This window comes from Podarcis erhardii, assembly GCF_964252035.2.
Source record: "Podarcis erhardii genome assembly, chromosome: 2".
NCBI lineage: Eukaryota > Metazoa > Chordata > Lepidosauria > Squamata > Lacertidae > Podarcis > Podarcis erhardii.
Window position 1 is genome coordinate 112,249,612 of NC_138498.1, and position 22,218 is coordinate 112,271,829.

At 45.4% G+C, this 22,218-nt stretch overlaps 1 protein-coding gene and 1 long non-coding RNA gene across 2 annotated transcripts in view; one reads left to right on the forward strand and one right to left on the reverse strand.

Annotated features, from left to right (window-relative positions):
* Nucleotides 1-22,218, forward strand: part of LOC309337506 — a 211,505-nt gene that overhangs the window by 29,859 nt on the left and 159,428 nt on the right. The window lies entirely within an intron of this gene.
* IER3 (immediate early response 3) lies at nucleotides 2,732-5,506 on the reverse strand. Its single transcript, XM_081854016.1, has 2 exons — nucleotides 5,235-5,506; nucleotides 2,732-4,038 (listed from the first exon to the last, which is right to left on the reverse strand). Exons 1-2 carry the CDS (start codon nucleotides 5,454-5,456, stop codon nucleotides 3,712-3,714), a joined length of 549 nt encoding a protein of 182 aa, XP_081710142.1. The 5' UTR covers nucleotides 5,457-5,506; the 3' UTR covers nucleotides 2,732-3,711.

Below are 22,218 nucleotides of genomic sequence, written 5' to 3' on the forward strand. Positions count from 1 at the left end.
CCTTGAACACCTGATTCAGCAGGTTTTGGCTCTACCGCCCATCAACTGAAACCTGCTTCCACTCGCCAGCTGGGTGTGCACATTAATGCTGATTGTGCCTTGGCAACTGTGTCTCAACACCCACATATCTGATGTCACACATCAGGTGGCTGTAGTTTGGGGAAAACAGTCTCACAGGCCAACTTTGAACCCCTGGTAAGCCAAGATTAAAAGATTTAAACCACGTGATTTCCCCCCAAATAATCCTGTAGTTTATTAAGGGTGTTGGGAACTGTAGCGCTGTGATGGGTAACAAAACTACTGTACCCAGGCTTTATTTGGGGGGGGGGGAGCTGTGTGCTTTAAATGTGTGTTGCATGTGTTTTTGACATATGGTATGGGTGTGACCTTAGAGGCCTTAACCTTCCTTTGCCCCGAGATAACAATCAGCTCTCAAGTCACCAGAAATATGAATCAAGTATTATTTCCCCATAGTTTTTGCTCAACTGATTAAAAAAAAACAAAAAAAACGGGCTGGATGAGCCAGCAGGGTGTCGTGGTTAAATGTCAGATTAGGACCAGGGACACCCTGGTAAAAATAATTAAAAAATCCCCACCCACTCATGAAGCTTACGGAATGACCTTCAGCCAGTCAGTGAGCTTATTCTGCCTCACAAGATGGATGAGAGGATAAAACAGGCTGTTGGGTCATTACCTCCCCAAAGGAAGAGCAGGGTAGATATGACCTTTTTGAAATGGGTGCTTCACCACTCCGTCATCTTGGTTCCCCCACCAGAGTATATGAGTGACACTGAAGCTGTGGGCTGATCAGGGGACCTCTGAGCGACAGCCTAGCACCCTAAATCCACATATATTCATATACCGACAGGCCTGCCAGTTTAGACAATAGTTTATGGGAAGTGGGTGTCCCCAAAAGCCTAGACTGGAACGAGTTTCCACGATAAACTAGACGTTCCTAGACCATTCTAGGAATTGTGGCTCTCTGAAGGGAACAAGGGGTCTTCTAAATAACAGTCAACACCATTAACTGCAGCTCCTAAAATTCTCGGGGGGGGGGACACCCACAATTGTTTATAGTGGTATTATAGTGCTTTAAATGTATGGTGCAAATTTGATCTATATCTGGCCTTTATTGAGCATTCATCCTGATTGGTTATGGGGAAGTTATATGGCAAGGAGTGGTCCTGCTGCTTTTCTCTCAGGATGTTTGCATGTCTTCCTGTTAATCGTTCATTCACCCCCCCCCCCACTTTTCAACATGTTTCCTTGTAACTTTCCAACCTGCAAACAGACACCCCGCCCCCGGCAAGTGGAATTCCCCACCCCCACCCCCACTAGACTGACAGAGCATTTTAACCCATGTTAACAGCGCAAACCTAAAGTTATGGCATGTGCTTGAATTCCTCCTGCAAAATGGCGCCAGCCTAAGTATATCCATGGTCAGATTGGTAACAAACTCCCCGGATTTTGCTTCTCTTTGAAGGATACGGCTTGACTTTGTTGCGTATGTCACCCAGAGTCCTCTACTCTGCACACAACTTGACCACAGCCTCTCGTTTGCTCCTGATAGAGTATACAGTATGTAAGAGCTAGTTGGCCGTGAACCTTATATTTAACTGGGTTTGTTATTGGAGCCTTTCTTGGCCGTTTCTTGTAAGAGCCAGTGTGGTGTAGTGGTTAAGAGTGGTGGACTCGTAATCTGGGGAACCGGGTTCGCTTCCCCGCTCCTCCACATGCAGCTGCTGGGTGACCTTGGGCCAGTCACACTTCTCTGAAGTCTCTCAGCCATACTCACTTCACAGAGTGTTTTTGTGGGGGAGGAAGAGAAAAGGAGATTGTCAACCGCTTTGAGACTCCTTAGGGTAGTGATAAAGCGGGATATCAAATCCAAACTCTTCTTCTTCTTGGGTTCATTCAGCTACTCCTAAAAATAAGAAATATACCCAGCACAATTCTTGGTAGCATTACCGATGCTACTGCCTACGGAAGCAGAGGGTTGAATTCAACACACCCTCTTGATCAGCACAATAACTTTTAACTGTGCAATTGAACGTCCCCTCTTTGACTTCTTCCTGTGCCCCTCCCAAATCAGTTAATGATTTCCCTGCTCCCCAACCCTCTGGAGCAGGCATCCGCAAACTTGGCCCTCCATATGTTTTGGGACTACAACTCCCATGCTCCCTAGCTAACAGGACCAGTGGTCAGGGATGATGGGAATTGTAGTCCTAAAAACATCCGGAGGGCCAAGTTTGCCTATGCCTGCTCTGGAGCAATTTGGGGGAAAGGAGTGGGGGAGTCCCACTGAGCAGCTAAAGGTCCTTGCAGTGACAGAACGAGTGCATTGGATACCACCCAAAATCTCCCATCTTGGTGCTTATCACTCACACCTATATAGTAACAGGGAAGTACTGCTAAGCTATAGCGCTTGACCAGGGTCTTGAAAACCTTTAAATCCCTTCTGAACCAAGGAAATTGCAATATGCTGAGCTGGTCCATTTAGCTCAGTGTTGTCTACACGGACTGGCAGCAGTTATCTGGGTTTTCAGATAGGGATGTCTCCCAACACTACCCAGAGATGTTGAGGATTGAAACTGGAACTGCCAGCAAATGTTCTTCGCCCAGAAGCCCCTCTTTGCAGTCATCTGTTTTATTTTTCTATTATATCTCCCAGCCGACTAGGCTATCCTCCTCCCACAACACTTTGAGAAAAGTGTCAGACCAAAAAAAAAAGTGTGTCTCATGTAAAACATTTATTCACTTTTGTTCACAGAACATACAGAGTTCAGACATTTCATCTGCAATAGCGTGGACACGCACAAGTGCAATTCACAAAAGAAATCTACTGCAATTTTGGAAACGTTGGTGTGGAAGTGGTCGCTGCTTTTGAGAGCGTGCTTACACAGTAAGCAAACACTGCTGGCTAATATCCGGAGCAGAATAAATTTTAAGTCAAGTCTCCTACGATGCCTTTGCTTTTGCTTTTCACTGTGTCCTTCTCTGTCAGTGAGCCAGAATTGCTGTGGCTTGTTTTTCCCCCATCAGCCTCAGAAAATGTCAGAGCTTGTGGGAGGGTTGTTACCTATCTGATTTTCTGTAATCTCAGACTAATAATTTCCCCACCAAACCAGCTAAGAACATCATAGCACCATCCCCCAATGTTCCTAACCCTACTTTAATCTTCATAATTTTTTTTAATATTTCCCCACTTAAGCTCTAATATGATTATGTCCGGCCATGACAGAGAAAGACGTACATGACAAGTTGTGTGTGTTTTTATTTCAGCCCAACGGTGTAAGCCAGCATTTTCACTTGCAAACTCCCAGTTTCACGCAGATTTAAATTAAGTCAGTTTAAATTAAACACATTAAATTATACATAATTATTATTAATAATCATTATTAATTAAATAAATATTAAATTAACATCCTTCACTCTGCCTGCCAGATGTCTGATCTGCTGCAGAAATAAAATAATATTAAATAAAAACACAAAACCTTCCCCTTTCCGTTCAAAATGTAGTGTTGCTTCAAGTTTCTTTTGACGTCAGTCTTGCTGGGTTTGGAGCAAAATTGCTCCGGAACGCCAGAAGGAGCTGGCTGTGTTTCAAACGGCATTTAACTCATTCGTGGCTTGAATTCTGCTTTTTCTCAAGCCAGATGTGAGCACTTCAGCCTGAGCTCCCCCCTCACAGTTCTCTCCCCTTGGGGGTCTTCAGAAAGCAGCTGGCCTCTGCTCCAAAAACTGGGTGATGTCGATGGCAGATTCGGCTGCCTCCCAATCTCCCCAGTCCCAACCGGTGCTGTTGGCTGCCTCTTCGATTTCAAAGGAGGCCACGATGAGCTGCTCAAGGACGTTCTCCTCCTGGAATCCCCTCATCCCTGTGGAACAGACAGAGACGTTTTCCTCCGCATTCTGGGAGGCGTCCACGACAGAGAATTCTTCTTCAGCACTGTAGACTTGGAAGAAGATGATAGTGAGAAGGATAACGAAAAGGTGTTTGACGTAGCTGCGCTCTTCAGCGGGATAGTAGCGCTTTACCTGTAAAGAGAGGAAGAGCAGGCAGTTAGAAACACAAGAATGATCCCAGATTCGCATTCACAGTTATGCGTGTTTCCCAGAATCCCTTTCAGCTGGCCTAGAAATCCAGTTGCAGGGCGGCCCTTTTCCCAGAATGCAATGCTGTTTCCCACTGCCCTGCACCAAACTCACCAGTGATTTCCCTCTGCTGTCAGCATGCTGCAATGCATTTTTCAAAATACACCCCTCCTAATCTCACCTACGCAGTTACTTAGCTCCACCAACCAATTCACAACCACCCTTCCTCAGATCAAAATTCAAGGGGGGGGGGACCCAAAACAAATTTTGGCTCTGCTCCACTAGGGAAAGTCCTTGCTACCAAACCTTATGGAGGAGAGGGAACTCTCTCCCCATTGATTCAGTGGGGAGGGGAGGATCCTACAACATGTTGAAGCAGGTAACATGGGATGTTTATCTGTGAACAGATCCTGCCTCTGTACCTGTTTTAGCATGTTGACTGGATTGCCATCTTCCCAGCGGGCAAAGCTCTTTGGGTTTTTTCCCTTCATCCACTCCCCGCCCCCTTTTTTTAGCAAAGCTCATGCGTTCCTGGCAGATGCATGACGTAAATTCAAGAGCTTGCCACCTTACCTTGCAGATAGATGCAAGGATAGGGAAAGTTTTGCCTGTGGGGGTTTTTAGTCAGCCGTGCAATTTTTGGCAAAGCTCAGGAGGCCTGCCAGTAAAGGGGGGGAACTAGGACTGGATATTATGAAACATGCACCATACACAGAAAACACATTCTGCCTCTACACAAAGAATCCTGGGAACTGTGTTGTTGTTTTTTAAAAAAAGTGTGCTGGGAATTGTAGCTCTGTGAGGGGCAAACTAAAGTTCCCAGAATTCTCAGGGGGTGTTCTTTAAATGTAGGGTGCTTGCAAAACCTTATTTAGCTCCTCTTCCTTCCCTCCTTCCTTCTTATTAGAAACCTAGATTGGGAGAATCTGCTGATCTCCCCCAAAGCTGCCACCCTGCGCTCTCTTACTTGGGGGAAAAGGTCCCACTGAACTCAGTAGGCTTACTTCTTGAGTAAATGTGCATAGGATCGCGCTGTTCAGAGGGGTCCCGTTTCTCTGCCCCTCAGGAAACCCCCCCCCCCTTTCCAGATGAACCCAGGAATCCGAGCTCCCCTGCTGGGCGTGGGTGCGTTCACTTACCACTCGGGGATAAAGCACCCTCCGGGATCGCTTCTTGATCCTGTTCGATTTGGAGAGGTTCCTGGGAGCCGGGCTTTCGCCGGCTTCCGGGAGAGGATCGAAAGTGAAGTATTGGGGCCCAGTGGGCTCAGGCCTGCCGGGGCCGGGGACCATCTTAAGGGCGGGCAGAGCTGGCGTGCAAGCGTAGCACATCGTCGCAGTCGCGCCGTACAAGGTATTCATGCAGCGAGAGCGAGCGCAGAGCGAAGCGACTTTTTGTCAGATTGACTTAGGCGCCCGCCGGGCCGGAGCTTTTATGAATGGCAGAGGCCACGCCCCCGCCGCCACCCGATTGGCCGAGGCAGCCTGATGCTCGGCAGACAGCTCAGCCTGGAAAATCCAGACCTTCCAAAGTGCAGAGCTGGCTGAGCGCCCGGGAGGAAATGTGAGGCAATGGCACGCAAAGAGAGAGAGAGAGTGAAAAGAGCAGGATTGCGTAATTTGCAAAGAGCAGAGCGATATAGGCTGAAAACAAACAAGCGCGCCAGTGCCCTTGCCTCATTTAATAGCTCGCTGCCTATATGGATGCACACATCCAGGGCCGGATTGAGGTTTGATGAGGCCCTAAGCTACTGAAGGTAATGGGGCCATTTATATGTCCAGCTGTCCTTTGTCAACAACGAATTGTCGCTGTTTCTTGTGTTGAATATATACTATATGGTAATTTATGGACCTGATAGTATTTAAAGCCACTTGCGTATAACAAAATATGTATTTTATCAAAGTGGTTGTTGAACTGAAATATGATTAAGAAGAAGTATATTAATAGGTAAAGGTAAAGGGACCCCTGACCATTAGGTCCAGTTGCGGACTCTGGGGTTGTGGCGCTCATCTCGCTTTATTGGCCGAGGGAGCTGGCGTACAGCTTCTGGGTCATGTAGCCAGCATGACTAAGCCGCTTCTGGCGAAACAGAGCAGCGCACGGAAACACCGTTTACCTTCCCGCTGGAGCATTACCTATTTATCTGCTTGCACTGGTGTGCTTTTGAACTGCTAGGTTAGCAGGAGCAGAGACCGAGCAACGGGAGCTTGCCCCGTTGCGGGGATTCGAACCACTGACCTTCTGATCTGCAAGCCCTAGGCTCTGTGGTTTAACCCACAACACCACCCATGTCCCTCAAGTATATTAATAGTGAAATACAATTAAGAAGAAGTATATTAATAGTGATAGTGACATTTTAGGTAGCAGGCGGGGCCCATTACTTGCATCATAGGAGCCTAAACAACACAAAACACTGTTGCTGTATGTAGGTTTTAATTTATTTGTTTTTTATATTTTGGAAATGTACATCCAGGTTTTTTTTCCTTTAAATTTTTTTGGGCCTCCAAGAGAGTGGGGCCCTAAGCTATAACTTGTTTAGCTTATATGTAAATCTGGCACTGCACACATCCTGCCCTGGTCTTTGAAGTACACAAAGAGGCCAGCGCAGAAGGTGAATAAAGAATGGATAGTATTTAAAGAATATTTGAAAACCTATTATGATAGCAAAAACCTCCTGGCAGACCTTAAATGATTCTTGTCATGTATAGACAACAAACTAAAAAACATTTCTCTGGAGGAAATTAAGGAAACAAAGTATAATAATATGATACTGTGTAAAAAACAACAAATGAGACTTAGTTTTTTCAGAACAATCAGAAGTTTATATTATCCTTCTTACTTTCATTTTTTATTTCCTTTTTAATTTTTTTGTTGTATTTTTCTTTTTCTTGTGTAGCGTTCGTGCATAAACTGTAATATGGCAAATGGTTGTGTAAATATGTGTTGAATACTTCATCAAGATTTATAAAAAAACAGAAAGGGGGGGGGGAAATAAATACACAAAGAGGCCAGTGACTTTTATAAATCTATGCAGCGCGACATCTGCACACAGGCACACACGGACAGGTGGTGTTGTTGTTGTTGGTGTACTGGGGTCAACATGAACACACAGAAGTAGACAGGGGTTCTGTCATGGATGCTTTAATATGGTGCTGGAGGAGACTCTTGAGAGTCCCATGGACTGCAAGAAGAACAAACCTCTCCACTCTGAAGGAAATCAGCCCTGAGTGCTCACTGGAAGGACAGATCCTGAAGCTGAGGCTCCAATACTTTGGCCATCTCATGAGAAGTGAAGACTCCCTGGAAAAGACCCTGATGTTGGGAAAGATGGAGGGCACAAGGAGAAGGGGACGACAGAGGACGAGATGGTTGGGCAGTGTTCTCGAAGCTTCCAGCATGAGTTTGACCAAACTGCGGGAGGCAGTGGAAGACAGGAGTGCCTGGCGTGCTCCGGTCCATGGGGTCACGAAGAGTCGGACACGACTAAACGACTAAACAACAACAACAACCAAGAAAAAAGCACACCAAGAACTCTGGCCAATATAACAACAACAACAGAGGTAGAAGGGGCTCTGAGGATCATCTGGTCCAACCCAGTGCAATACAGGAATACGCATCTGTCCCTGATTTGCTTGGTAGATCAAAATTTTAATAAGGAATGGTGAAATTTTATAACTTAAAAACCTTTGTAAACAGTTAAAATCATTAGTAGGGTTGGAATATCACTTGTAGTTTAATGGTGAATTTTGGACACAATGGAGGGGTAAAAGATTTTGGATTATCATAAAGCAGGGGTCAGCAACCTTTTTCAGCCATGGGCTGGTCCACCGTCCCTCAGACCATGTGGTGGGCCGGACTATATTTTGAAGAAAAATAATAATGAACGAATTCCTATGCCCCACAAATAACCCAGAGATGCATTTTTTTAAAAAGCACACATTCTACTCATGTAAAAACACCAGGCAGGCCTCACAAATAACCCAGAGATGCATTTTAAATAAAAGCACACATTCTGCTCATGTAAAAACATGCTGATTCCCAGACTGTCTGCAGGCTGGATTTAGAAGGCGATTGGGCCACATCCGGCCCCCGGGCCTTAGGTTGCCTCCCCCTGTCATAAAGGATGCAGGAGGAAATGATTAACGATAGGACCCACAAAGGGGAGGAGGGAAGTCCAAGAAATTTCTTGGAATCTTGTTTTTATGTTTTATGTTGGATATATGTGACTGTAAAATTTTAATTTGAAAAACCAAATAAATAAACACATTTTAAAAAGAGAAAAGAACAAGCAGCTGTCCCAAACAGGGATTGAACCCACAACCTTGACATTATCAGCACCACACTCTAACCAACAGAGCTATCTAGCTGACATATTTAGCTGAGATTCCTGCATCACAGGGAGTTGGATGAGATGATCCATCGGGTCCCTTCCAACCCTATAGTTCTATGATTCTATAAAAGCTTATGGTGTAATAAATGACCGTGTTGGTATTCAGGGTGCCACAAGACTCTGCTGTCCCACACACACGCACTGAATGGACAATGAAAGAATCCTGCATTGCTGGGGGTTGGACTAGATGACCCCTGGGGTCCCATCCAACTCTGCAATTCTGTGATTTGCTACGAAGGCAGGAGAAGACCTCACAAAGATGCTCCAAGAGGTAGTTCCAGGTATGGAAAAGAGCAGGAAAGAGCAAAAGACCTTGGCATGATGGAGGGGATTGGAGGTGGAGGTGCTGAAGGTCACAGACAGCAGGGAGTTGAGGACAGAGAGAAATAAGGGCAGGGGAGAGGCAAGGAAGGCTTCGAAGGTAAAGATGGCACAGGGCCTGGGTGCAGGTTGAAAGCCTGTGTAGGGACTGAAGGAGAGGACACTTCTTACACGCTCTTAAAATATTGTCCTGATTTTGGGGAGGGGAGACTAGGTTGTATGCCAAGATCCTTCTAATCCTTCTAAGGAACCAAATGTTGTATAATACTGTTTTATAATTTATGATAATTTAGAATTAAAATGTATTTTCATGTAATGTTTGATACTTCCAGCTGATGAAGGTGAATACATCGAAACAGGGCCCTGTCCTGGTTTCTGATCCATAATAGACTTCTGACTTCTGCTCAGTAATTGAAACTAAGACCTTCACGTCAAATCTTACTATGGACTAACATGAACTTTTCTCTACTCATAAACTCTTATCTTTAATACTGTAACGAATTATTTTGTTATACATATCCTTATGAGTTTGAGTTTGTAATCTCTGTTTGAGTTTGTAATCTCTATTTGAGTTTGTAATCCTTGTCAGAATACATACTTTTGAATGGATTAGTTTTTATTACAATTGACTATTGATTTGCAGGTAGGGACCGCTCCCTCTATTGAAACTTACATTGGCCTGAGTTCTTGGTGTGCTTTTTTCTTGGTAAGAGCCTTCTAATGCCTGGGTGCTTTGAACAGCCAGGCTAGTTTCCTGGTGAGGTGATAGCTCGGTACTGGGCTATTAAGGGAACAAAGGAACAATGTGAGCTAGAAGATAGAGGCAACAGGCTGGGAAGCCAGAGAATCAGAGCGATCCTTGATTTCTGTCTGAATACAAGGCTGTGGGTATGGATGAAGAAAGACTCTCTTGTGGTGTTAATGCTGTGAACCCCTCTGTCATAGGCTCAGGTTGTACGTAGATACAGTGGTACCTCAGTTTAAGAACATTCCTGTTTACAAACGATTCAGTTTACGAACTCCGCAAAACCAGAAGTAGTGTCCCGGTTTGCGAACCTTACCTCAGTCTAAGAACGGAATCTGAACGGTGGAAGGGCACTGGCGGCGGGAGGCCTCATTAGGGAAAGCGCCCCTCAGTTTAAGAATGGTTTTGGTTTAAGAACGGACTTCCGGAATGGATTAGGTTCGTAAACCAAGGTACCACTGTACAGTGGTACCTTGAGTTACAGATGCTTCAGGTTACATACGCTTCAGGTTACAGACTCCGCTAACCCAGAAATAGTACCTCAGGTTAAGAACTTTGCTTCAGGATGAGAACAGAAATTGTGCAGCGGTGGTGCAGGGGCAGCAGGAGGCCCCATTAGCTAAAGTGGTGCTTCAGGTTAAAAACAGTTTCAGGTTAAGAATGGACCTCTGGAAGGAATTAAGTTCTTAACCTGAGGTACCACTGTATATGTAAATAAACCATACATCATAAAGACACAGCAGTCGACTGTACCTCATTCCAAAGGAAACATGAATCTTGGGTAAGTGACTGGAACCTCTGGAATTTTGCACCGCTCAGAGATTGGGGTCGAATATAACAATATGTTTGTTGTATTTTAAGGTAAAAGGTAAAGGTAAAGAACCCTGGATGGTTAAGTCCAGACAAAGACGACTATGGGGTGCGGCGCTCATCTTGCTTTCAGACAAAACAGGTCATGTGAGCAGCATGACTAAACTGCTTCTTGCGCAACGAGACACCGTGACAGAAACCAGAGCGCACAGAAATGCCGTTTACCTTCCCGCCGCAGCGGTACCTATTTATCTCCTTGCACTGGTGTGCTTTTGAACTGCTAGGTTGGCAGGAGCTGGGACCGAGCAACAGGAGCTCACCCCGTTGTGGGGATTCGAACTGCCAACCTTCTGACCGGCAAACTCAAGACTCAGTGGTTTAGACCACAGCTCCACCCAAGGACCTGAAGGTGAAGAATGGGTAAATAACAACAATTCTCAAAATAGGTAAAATTGGTGATGTTTTCCAAAGACCATCACTTTACCAGGAAGTTATGAGGAAGCAACAGGGGGTGGATGTAGCCGTGTACCCCCCCTCCCCGGTAATATGTCATTTTGGTCTCCCCCACATAAAGATTCTTTTGCCAAATGTAGCTTCTCTCTGACACACACCCTCCGAGAGCATGAAATAAACAAGCCACTGCGGCAACACAAATATGCCCTCGTCCCGGCATAAACATCCTGCGCACGGAACACCCCCACAGCATCCCACTGCTACCTTTAACATGCTCTCTGGCCCCATGAAATTTTGCAAACACACAAACAGTCAGGCCACATATTGGACATGTGCAGTTGTTGAAAATAGGTCTGACACATGAAAAGGAGAAGCCAGGGAGGCGTAAGCAGGCCAAGAAGAAACGTAAAGTTCAGTTATTGGAGAAAAACAAAAAAGAACTGTGGATACGAGAAACAAGTTTAAAGATTGTAATACAGTCTCATTCACTATTCCCATTCATCTTTGATAGATGCCAGCTGCCACACAACTTGATGGGGGCTCTGTGCAGCTGAGGCAGGACCAGTAACTGCAAACAAAAAGCATGGAAAACACCCCCCCCCACCATACCTTCAAAGTTTAATTAATACTTACAACCAGCTTACAAAGTGTTGGTGGGGAAATTAAAGCAGCTGGTAAAATATATATATTGCAGTGGAGAAGCAGCAATGGGGTGTGTGTGCTTAACCCTTTCTCTGATATGTTTTCCCACTGAAAATAACCCTCTACTCACCATCATGGGGACACACACACAGAGAGAGAGATAGAGAGAGAGAGAGAGAGAGAGAGAGAGAGAGAGAGAGAGAGAGGTGCATTCAAGTCATTTTAGACTTTGGACGTAACGGTCTTATGGAGGGGCTCTTTAGATCAGGGGTCAGCAAACTTTTTGAGCAGGGGGTGGTCCACTGTCCCTCAGACCTTGTGGGGGGACGGACTATATTTTGAAGAAAAAAACATGAACGAATTCCTATGCCCCACAAATAACCCAAAGATGCATTTTAAATAAAAGGGCACATTCTACTCATGTAAAAACACGCTGATTCCTGGACCGTCCGCGGGCCGGATTTAGAAGGCGATTGGGTCGGATCCGGCCCCCGGGCCTTAGTTTGCCTACCCATGCTTTAGATGGTAACACACATTATTTCAGTTACTTTGAAAAAAGTGATAAGCCGGCTGTGCTGAGTTAGGGGTCCTCCTGCTCCTTCTGCCAATCAGTGGCACCCATTGGGACTGGTAGGGTGACAGGCAGGGAGGCCACCAGTAGGTGGAGCCAGAGCCAACGACAGGCAGCACCACCTGATTCTTGTTCTGCCCCCCTCTTCCTCCCTGCTGAGATCTACAAAAGCAAAACTGAAACTAAGGAGGAGGAAGTGGGCAGGTTTGTTAAGAAGGCAGGCAGGCTTGTGGTGGTGGCGGCTGGCTGGGGTTGGTGTGCTGATGTGTCTGTCATCCTGATGGACCAGCCTCTGCTGCTTCTGAGTGCAGACTGCCCAGATGCCTAATATTCAGGGCAATTATCCATGTTGAAGGATGGGCCAAATTGGCAGTAGAACCAGCCTCCCATTGAACCATCATGGTCTCAGCCACCCTGGTGTTCCCTGTAGATTTTGTTGTTGTTTAGTCGTTTAGTCGTGTCTGACTCTTCGTGACCCCATGGACCAGAGCACGCCAGGCACTCCTGTCTTCCACTGCCTCCCGCAGTTTGGTCAGACTCATGCTGGTAGCTTTGAGAACACTGTCCAACCATCTCATCCTCTGTCGTCCCCTTCTCCTTGTGCCCTCCATCTTTCCCAACATCAGGGTCTTTTCCAGGGAGTCTTCTCTTCTCATGAGGTGGCCAAAGTATTGGAGCCTCAGCTTCAGGATCTGTCCTTCCAGTGAGCACTCAGGGCTGATTTCCTTCAGAATGGAGAGCTTTGATCTTCTTGCAGTCCATGGGACTCTCAAGAGTCTCCTGCAGCACCATAATTCAAAATTCCTGTAGATTAGAAGCTCCTCATATCTCAATTAATTGGCTTCGTCCAGTTAAGGACCCCTCTCACTTCTTTTCAGCAGTAAATTTGGATTTCCCGTATCCAGGGATGATCTTGACAATCCGGCGCCAAACTGTCGTCCTTTTGTTCCCGGACGCATTCCAGTGGGGTTTCACCCCCATCATGTGCCTGAGTCAGAACATTTCCCCCTCCCCACCCTTCACATAGATGCTACTTCCTCTGTGTTTTTCATTTATTTCTCAAGCATGGATTGCCATAATGCGCTCCGCCTAGGGCTTCCCTTGTGCTTGACCTGGAAACTGGAGCTAGCCCAGAATACTGCAGCACGGTTGCTGACAACACACGACCCTGTCAGCATATAACACTTCTGCTCAGAGATCTGCACGGGTTGATTTGTTACTGACCCAAGCTTGAGGTTTTAGTATTGGTATGAGACTTTTGAGAGTCCCATGGTCTGCAAGAAGATCAAAGCTCTCCATTCTGAAGGAAATCAGCCCTGAGGGTTCACTGGAAGGACAGATCCTGAAGCTGAGGCTCCAATACTTTGGCCACCTCATGAGAAGAGAAGACTCCCTGGAAAAGACCCAGATGCTGGGAAAGATGGAGGGCACAAGGAGAAGGGGACGACAGAGGACAAGATGGTTGGATAGTGTTCTCGAAGCTACCAGCGTGAGTTTGACCAAACTGCAGGAGGCAGTGGAAGACAGGAGTGCCTGGTGTGCTCTGGTCCATGGGGTCACGAAGAGTCGGACACAACTAAATGACTAAACAACAACAACATCAAGCTTTCAATGGCTTGGGACCAGTTTATTTGGGGGGAACCGCATTATCCCACAGGAGAAGGCAGACAATGTGGATAGAGGTTAGTTCACGTGTCAGCACACTTTTTCAGCAGCGGGCTGGTCTACTGTCCCTCGGACCTTGGGGGGGGGGCAGACTATATTTTGGGGGGAAATATGAATGAATTCCTATGCCCCACAAATAACTCAGAGATGCATTTTAAATAAAAGGGCACATTCTGTTAGCATATAGTTCCATTCCACCTTTAGAACAGATGTGTGGATTGTTGTATGTCACATGTCTGTTTACATTCCAGCACAGTTTGCTGGGAACTTCCATTGTATATTGCTTTTGCTATACTGCTGTTTCCTTGGACACGAAGGGAAGCAGACATGTTTCCCCCCCCTTTGTTCCTGAACTATGTTGAATAAACGCCTGTAAATATGCTTACACGTCTCTGTCCGCCACTTCCGTTGTGAAGATTTATTCACTCTGTTGATTAGAGCGCGCTCAGTCTCTGAAGGCTTCTGAGGCTCGAGTCGCGGATAGATGCTGTTCTGAGAACCAGAGTTTGCCCGGCTGCTGGCCGGCGGCTGGAGCCAGCTGGGGGCCTGTCTAATACCCCCGTCTCCCTGGACGCATCCCAACACATTCTACTCATGTAAAAACACACTGATTCCTAGACCATCTGCGGGTCGGATTTAAGGCGATTGGACCGGATCCGGCCCCCGGCCCTTAGTTTGCTTACCCATAGGCTAGTTTACACAGACTCCAGGTATGGACAGGAAATAGCAGTTTGGTGTGAAGAATGGCGAGATCTAATGGAAGATCAAGGGAAGTAATAGTGCCACTGTATTCTGCTCTGGTCAGACCTCACCTGGAGTACTGTGTCCAGTTCTGGGCACCACAGTTCAAGAAGGACACTGACAAACTGGAACGTGTCCAGAGGAGGGCAACCAAAATGGTCAAAGGCCTGGAAACGATGCCTTATGAGGAACGGCTAAGGGAGCTGGGCATGTTTAGCCTGGAGAAGAGGAGGTTAAGGGGTGATATGATAGCCATGTTCAAATATATAAAAGGATGTCACATAGAGGAGGGAGAAAGGTTGTTTTCTGCTGCTCCAGAGAAGTGGACACGGAGCAATGGTTCCAAACTACAAGAAAGAAGATTCCACCTAAACATTAGGAAGAACTTCCTGACAGTAAGAGCTGTTTGACAGTGGAATTTGCTGCCAAGGAGTGTGGTGGAGTCTCCTTCTTTGGAGGTCTTTAAGCAGAGGCTTGACAACCATATGTCAGGAGTGCTCTGATGGTGTTTCCTGCTTGGCAGGGGGTTGGACTCGATGGCCCTTGTGGTCTCTTCCAACTCTATGATTCTAATGGGCTTTTTTGTGGGCTACACTTGATCAAATGGGGGGGGGGGTGGAATATACCGTGAACGTGGTATATCCTGCTTGCGTCTAGATGGACCTTATATTTTATGAAAGTATTTCTGACGGAGTGTCAACTGTATTCCTGAGAAGACCAAATGTGAACTGGAACTTATTCTGTTTGCGTCATCTCACGTTCATAGTAAGTCAACTCCACTAACATAAAAGTTTTAAATATCTCACAGCCCCTTACTCATCATTCTTGCCAAGAAGTGTGAGGAAGTGAGGAAGTACAGGAACTCAGCTGGCAGTAGAGGCGGCAAGAGGAACATTATTTTTCTCATCAAGTAAAGAATTGAAAGTTAGAACAGAGAGAGAGAGAGAGAGAGAGAGAGAGAAGGGGGACTGCGGAACTGTTCTATAGAATGCACCAGTTCAGAATGAACTAGTTCTATTTAACAAAGTTCATTGAATTAGTTCAAAAAATCTCTGAACTAAACCTTAAGGTGGTTCCCACAATTTCCGGGTGAACCAAACGTGAACTAAGTTCATTTGGGGGCAGAGCTTTGAGTGTGTTCCCTCACCTGTGCTTTTTAAAAACTCTTTTGGCCTTTAAGGTGAAAGATAGCAATTGCAGGGCAAAATAAATTAAAGAATTCACATTCCATTGTGTGTGTGTGTTTTAATATTTTCTTAGTGTTCTTAAGCATATTTAATCCCTAAGCACAGTATTTTGTAACACTCCCGAATGCTGAAAATAAATTGCCAAATATCATTTGGGTCAACTTGAATTTAACAATGAACTGAAGTAGTTCGTTCTGTAAAGGGAGAAACGTGCACAGAAATTCTTCTTTTCTACATGTTGAACTAGTATTATTTGTTCCTTTTTAAAATGAACTTTCCAAATTCTGCCTGTATCACATTTCATTTGGCCCTAAGTGAAGGTCTCTCTTAAAAATGGAAATTTTACGTGATTTGTTAATAATGTAGGTATATCTGACACGCTGCATATTCTACATTCCTCCCTATCGGTGGGTGTTTGCAGTACACAATCCTAAGTTTCCTCTTTCCTCCCACCACATGACCCAATATGCCCCAAGAAACTGTGTTGTTGTTTTTTTAAGCAATGGGTGAATTTGACAACTGTTTATAGGGAACTCTGGCAAGAGATATGCTTTGTGTGCAAGCAGCAGTTACTCTTCAAGCCATGTTTACATCTGGACCCAATTCATGGATATACAACAAAGAATAGGAATTTGGGGAAAGTGTTATCTTGTTTCTTCCGAGTGACCTAAATAGCTTGTGTGTCTAAGGGCAACTTGGGTAGATGAATGGAAAGGAAAAAACACTGTATTGGCAATCTTGCAGGCAGTTTTCCCCCAGTGCAGAGGAACTCTGCCATTCTAGAGGGAGAGTCAGCTCTGCGTTCCTTTCTCTCCCTCTCTCAAAAACTATATAATTAATTTTTTTTAACCAGCTTTACAGTCCAAGCAATCCAGGTTCCCTTCATTGCAAGCCAGGGATGAAACATTTCTAAATTTTGCATCAGATTTCTAGGAACCTCCATCAGATGATGCCATAGCTGTGTTTCCTGGCCCCACGGAAGCCTCTGAATCTGCTTTTGATTCTTGATTTTAAAAAACCCCGACTGAAACATGAGCAGAATCACGTCGCTGAGCATCATGTGTCGTTTGAGCTTCTGGGAGTGGATGTGGTTGCAGCAGCCACAAAGCCAGCGCTGAGCGCCTTGCAAAGGCGTCATCTGCTGCCAAGTGCTATTTTGGGCTGGATGTTTCCTGGAAAGAAAGTGGAAGTAAGCTAACACGCTCCATATCATCTCGCACAATTCAACCGGTTCAGCTGGATCCAACAAACAGGAAAAGAAAAATGTGGGGGGTCGTGGGAATGTTTCCTTGCTGACCCTGGGCTATCCGTCACGTTGCTCCGTGCAAACCCATTCCACAAGCGGCAGGGTGCACAAATGCAGTGGGCAGCGTTGGGCAGAAGTGACACTAGATGAAATTCAAGTGAAAATATAGGGCAGTTTCAAGAGAAACATTGCAATCTGAAAGTGATAAATGCCACAAATGCCAGAGGCTATAGAGTACAAACCCATGTCTTGTTGTAATAATAATAATAGTAATAATAATAATAATAATAATAATAATAATTTATTATTTGTACCCCGCCCATCTGGCTGGGTTTCCCCAGCCACTCTGGGCGGCTTCCATAAAAACCAAAAGTACACTAAAATATCACAGATTAAAAACTTCCCTGAACAGGGCTGCCTTAAGATGTCTTTTGAATGTCAGGTAGTTATTTATCGCTTTGACATCTGATGGGAGGGCGTTCCACAGGGCGGGCGCCACTACCGAGAAGGCCCTGTGCCTGCTTCCCTGTAGCTTTGCTTCTCATAATGAGGGAACCGCCAGAAGGCCCTCGGAGCTGGACCTCAGTGTCCGGACAGAACGATGGGGGTGGAGACGCTCCTTCAGGTATACTGGGCCGAGGCCGTTTAGGGCTTTAAAGGTCAACACCAGCAGTTTGAATTGTGCACTTTGAATTGTTGGACATTTTCCATATCTGCTATTGAGTCCTCGGAGCACAGATTCACACGAAGCGGCAACCAACCTTGCAGGATTTAACAGGATTTATTTGAAATGCATATACAGGACAAAGGTACAGAGCGATAAATTCGCAATCTGCACACCCCAGTCTGGGTGCGCCCACTTTTATACTCCTTAGAATGCATAGACACGTGTTCACATGTAAAACATGTGATTTACACTAATAGCAATAAGATACAGCTTTGTTTCTTGTGTTACCCTCCTCCTTTTCAGTTCGCCTCCTCCTTTTCAGTTCCCCCCTTCCCATCTGGGGTTACAATAACACCCATTCAGCCTTGCTTTTATCTCTACCCGCCTAAGCCAGACATTCCAGAGAGAGAGGCCCATTTTCACTGTAACATTTAAGCAAGAAGAAGGGGGGAAAAACCTTGCTCTTCTGGCTGGTGTTAAAAACCTCCCTCCCACCTTTAAGGAAGGGGTTTGGGGATAACATTTGAGTGAGGAGAAAATGCCTCAAACAGTTTTTGGGATCATATAGAGAACAATATTCTAATGGCCCTTCAGTCTCATTTAGCAGGATTTCTGCCTATACTGTCAAACCTCTGCTCCCGAATGCCGCCATCACTGTACGTTTTGGCTCCCGAACGCCGAAAACCCAGAAGTGTTCCAGTTTTCAAACATTTTTTGGAAGCCGGACATCCGACAGTGGCTTCCGCTTGAGAGCAGGAAGCTCCTGCAGCCAATCGGAAGCCGCGCCTCTGTTGTGGAACATTTCGGAAGCTGAACGGGCTTCCGGAACAGATTAACTTTGACAACCGAGGTTTGACTGTATTACCAAAATTACCTACCTGTTCACAACATGAAAAGAATGCTACCCGCAGCGGCACGTCTGCGCACGCGTGGGTTGCTTCTATGCATGTGCGTGACGTCATTTTGCGCACATGCGCGAACGGCAAAACCCGGAAGTAACCCTTTCCGGTACTTCCGAGTTGCTGCGGGACGTTACCTGAAATAACATAACATGAAGCGGACGTAACATAAGGTATGACTGTATGCACATTTGCATATTGCTATTTTTTTATTATTATTTGGTAAATAAAATATTCTGCTTCTCCTGTTTGTGGTGAAGAACGTTGGTGGGCTGTGACATCCCTAAGACCACTGTCCCTAATCCTGTTCCTGCTTTGGAGGCAATGTTTGCAATATTATGGTATAGAAACTTGCTATGCCTTTTTAAAAAAGAAGCTGCTGAGAGTCTCAGGAGGCTGGATTTGGCATGCAAAACCAGTGTCCATTGCTTGAGTGGTGGGTAGGGATGGGGAAGAAGTTTGATTCAGTTTGCATTTAATGGTGAATCTATCCAGTTTGTGCTTCATGAAACAATATGGGAGTTGAAACACAGCCATCCTTTGACCTTTGCATTTATTCAAATTTGGCAGAGCAGTTCTCTAACCAAGTAAAATGTACAAAAATAAAATAAAATACAGTGGTACCTTGGGTTACATATGCTTCAGGTTACATACGCTTCAGGTTACATACTCCGCTAACCTAGAAATAGTACCTTGGGCTAAGAACTTTACCTCAGGATGAGAACAGAAATTGCGTGGTGGCAGCGGGAGGCCCCATTAGCTAAAGTAGTGCTTCAGGTTAAGAACAGTTTCAGGTTAAGAACGGACCTCTGGAACGAATTAAGTTATTAATCCGAGGTACCACTGTATGTGCTAGGGAAAAGTAGGCATATAAATGTATGTATTAGTGAAAAGAAGATACAAAATTGTATCATACTGGGGGAAATTGCTTGCAGATATCAAAACTATGGGAAATGTGTTTATTGGGAGAAATTCGCAATAAAATGTTGATGAATTTTCCATTTTGGTGTCCTGCTCCCCAGGCTGCTAGAATTGGCCAGAGCCTGTGCCCTGCCGTTAGGCAGCAAGGTGAACTGGCCACACCTCGGTCCTGACAAGAAAAAGGCTGCAAATTGTCAAGATGGACGCGGTGTGGATTTCTATTCTGATTCATTCTCTGACTCAGCAAAGTATCTTAGGCCATCCCAGCCCAGAACAGTTTTGGAAGTGTTCTTAAGGATTTAATTGCTTTTTAATTAACTGAAATGATGAGCACCTCCTTATACAAACATATCCACCTGCCTGAACATGTACGCAATCCTTTGAAACAAAGAAGAAGAAGAAGGCAAGGTGAATTCTTGTGATATTTCGGCAATGTTTGAGATCTTCCTCCTTTCCTCTTTCCACTTGGGAATGGACTTGTCCACATGGGCAGCACCAGAGCGGGTGGGGAGCAAGGGGCAAGCACCCCCCAGGCAACCCACTTTCCCCAACCCCTTGATGGATTTTGTCAGTAACATATACAGTTGTACTTTGGAAGTCGAACGGAATCCATTCCGGAAGTCTGTTCGACTTCCAAAACGTCCTGAAACCAAAGCTCGGCTTCTGATTGGCTGCAGGAAGCTCCTGTTTAGGGAAGTTTTTAATGTTTGAAGTTTTATTCTGCTTTTAGTGTTCTGTTGGAAGCTGCCCAGAGTGGCTGGGGACACCCAGCCAGATTGGCAGGATATAAATAAAATAATAATAATAATAGTTGTTGTTGTTGTTGTTGTTGTTGTTGTTGTTGTTAATATTACTATTATTATCATTATTTCCATGGGGAAACATCAAGACTGGTGCTGTTTGAAGGGAACATCATGCGGACTGCACAAATTAAATGGGAAAATAAGCAGCTGCAGCCACACGGTAAACTCTGGTGTGGACAGGCCCAAGGCCTGTAATTTCTCCACAGAAAAAGGTAGACAGAGGCTTTCGGAGGCGGAGGCCCTTTGCGTGAGAAGAGACAGCATGAATGTCCACTTTGGCATTTTGCCTCTTTGAGGTGCATCTGGAATGCTGGCATGACTGGGCTGGATTTGGAAAAATTTAGATGTGGGCCCACCACTTATTTTTAGCTCAAGGCAAGCAGAAAAGTTGCGTGCCCAGGCAGCAACCTGGGCATTTCCCCTGAAATCTATTCCTTCTTCCCTTTCGCTCTTCTCACCCTGAGGCACATCCTCCTTGGCTAAGGACCAGGAAACCTGGTGGGTGATGCTATTATGTTTTAATCTTTGGTGGGAGTAGAGTGATTGGTGACAGTTAGGGAGAGGGATGAAGACAAGCTATAAGGAAGGGATTATCAGCTCTAGCCCATGTGAGTCTCAACTCAGAAGTAAATCTCTACACATTGGAGTAGCTGTAGGGTAGAAGTGGTGCAGGCCTCAAGAGAGATGCTGTGCAAGTCTTCCTCCAGCCTCCAGATGTGCTTCGACTGTAGCAGTAGCAGTAGCAAATAAATAAATTTATTACCAGCCCTTCACCAGCAGCTCTCAGTACAGTGGTACCTCAGGTTAAGTACTTAATTCATTCCGGAGGTCCATTCTTAACCTGAAACTGTTCTTAACCTGAAGCACCACTTTAGCTAATGGGGCCTCCTGCTGCCGCCGCCCCACCACTGGAGCACGATTTCTGTTCTCATCCTGAAGCAAAGTTCTTAACCCGAGGTACTATTTCTGGGTTAGTGGCGTCTGTAACCTAAAGCATCTGTAACCTGAAGCGTATGTAACCTGAGGTACCACTGTATTTTATTTTATTTTTGTACATTTTACTTGGTTAGAGAACTGCTCTGCCAAATTTGAAGAAATGCAAAGGTCAAAGGATGGCTGTGTTTCAACTCCCATATTGTTTCATGAAGCACAATGTATAAATATATTTACTTAGAATCGTAGAATTGTAGAGTTGGAAGGGACCACAAGGGTCAATGCAGGAATTTCAGCTTTAAGCATCCATGACAGATGGCCATTTCCCTGGAGGGAGATTCAGTAGCAGCACGGAACAGGGTCCTTTGGGTTGTGGCTCCACAACTGTGGAATGCTCTCCTCACCGAAGTCTGCCTGGCACCATCATTTGCATCCTTTCAGCACCAAATGAAAACCCACCTCTGCTGCCAAGCATCTGGTGGATTATGAGAAGCTGGCTTGCTGGCCTGTTCGATTGAATGTTCTTGTTGGTTGTTGTTTTTCTGGTGGGTTTGTTTAAGGGCTACCAGAATGGTTTAATGGAAATGTACTGTTTTCTGCAGTACGCCTTTTTGACTCATCCCCTTTTCCAAGGGGGGCTTTTTTGCAGCGGGCAACGAATCAGTCAAATAAATAAATAAATAAATACTAATATATGTTAGGCAACACAATAGCAGATACAGTCGTCCTAAGGCACGGCTTATTGTGAATTTGCAAGCTGTACCATACTGAGCTAAGCCATAGTTTGGCTTAGCATGTGCTCTAAACCTGGACTTGTGGTTTAGCTCTCTCTACATGAGCAGAGACAACACCTTGCCGACAAAGGTCCATATAGTTAAAGCTATGGTTTTCCCAGTAGTGATGTCTGGAAGTGAGAGCTGGACCATAAAGAAGGCTGATCGCTGAAGAATTGATGCTTTTGAATTATAGTGCTGGAGGAGACTCTTGAGAGTCCCATGGACTGCAAGAAGATAAAACCTATCCATTCTGAAGGAAATCAGCCCTGAGTGCTCACTGGAAGGACAGATCGTGAAGCTGAGGCTTCAATACTTTGGCCACCTCATGAGAAGAGAAGACTCCCTGGAAAAGA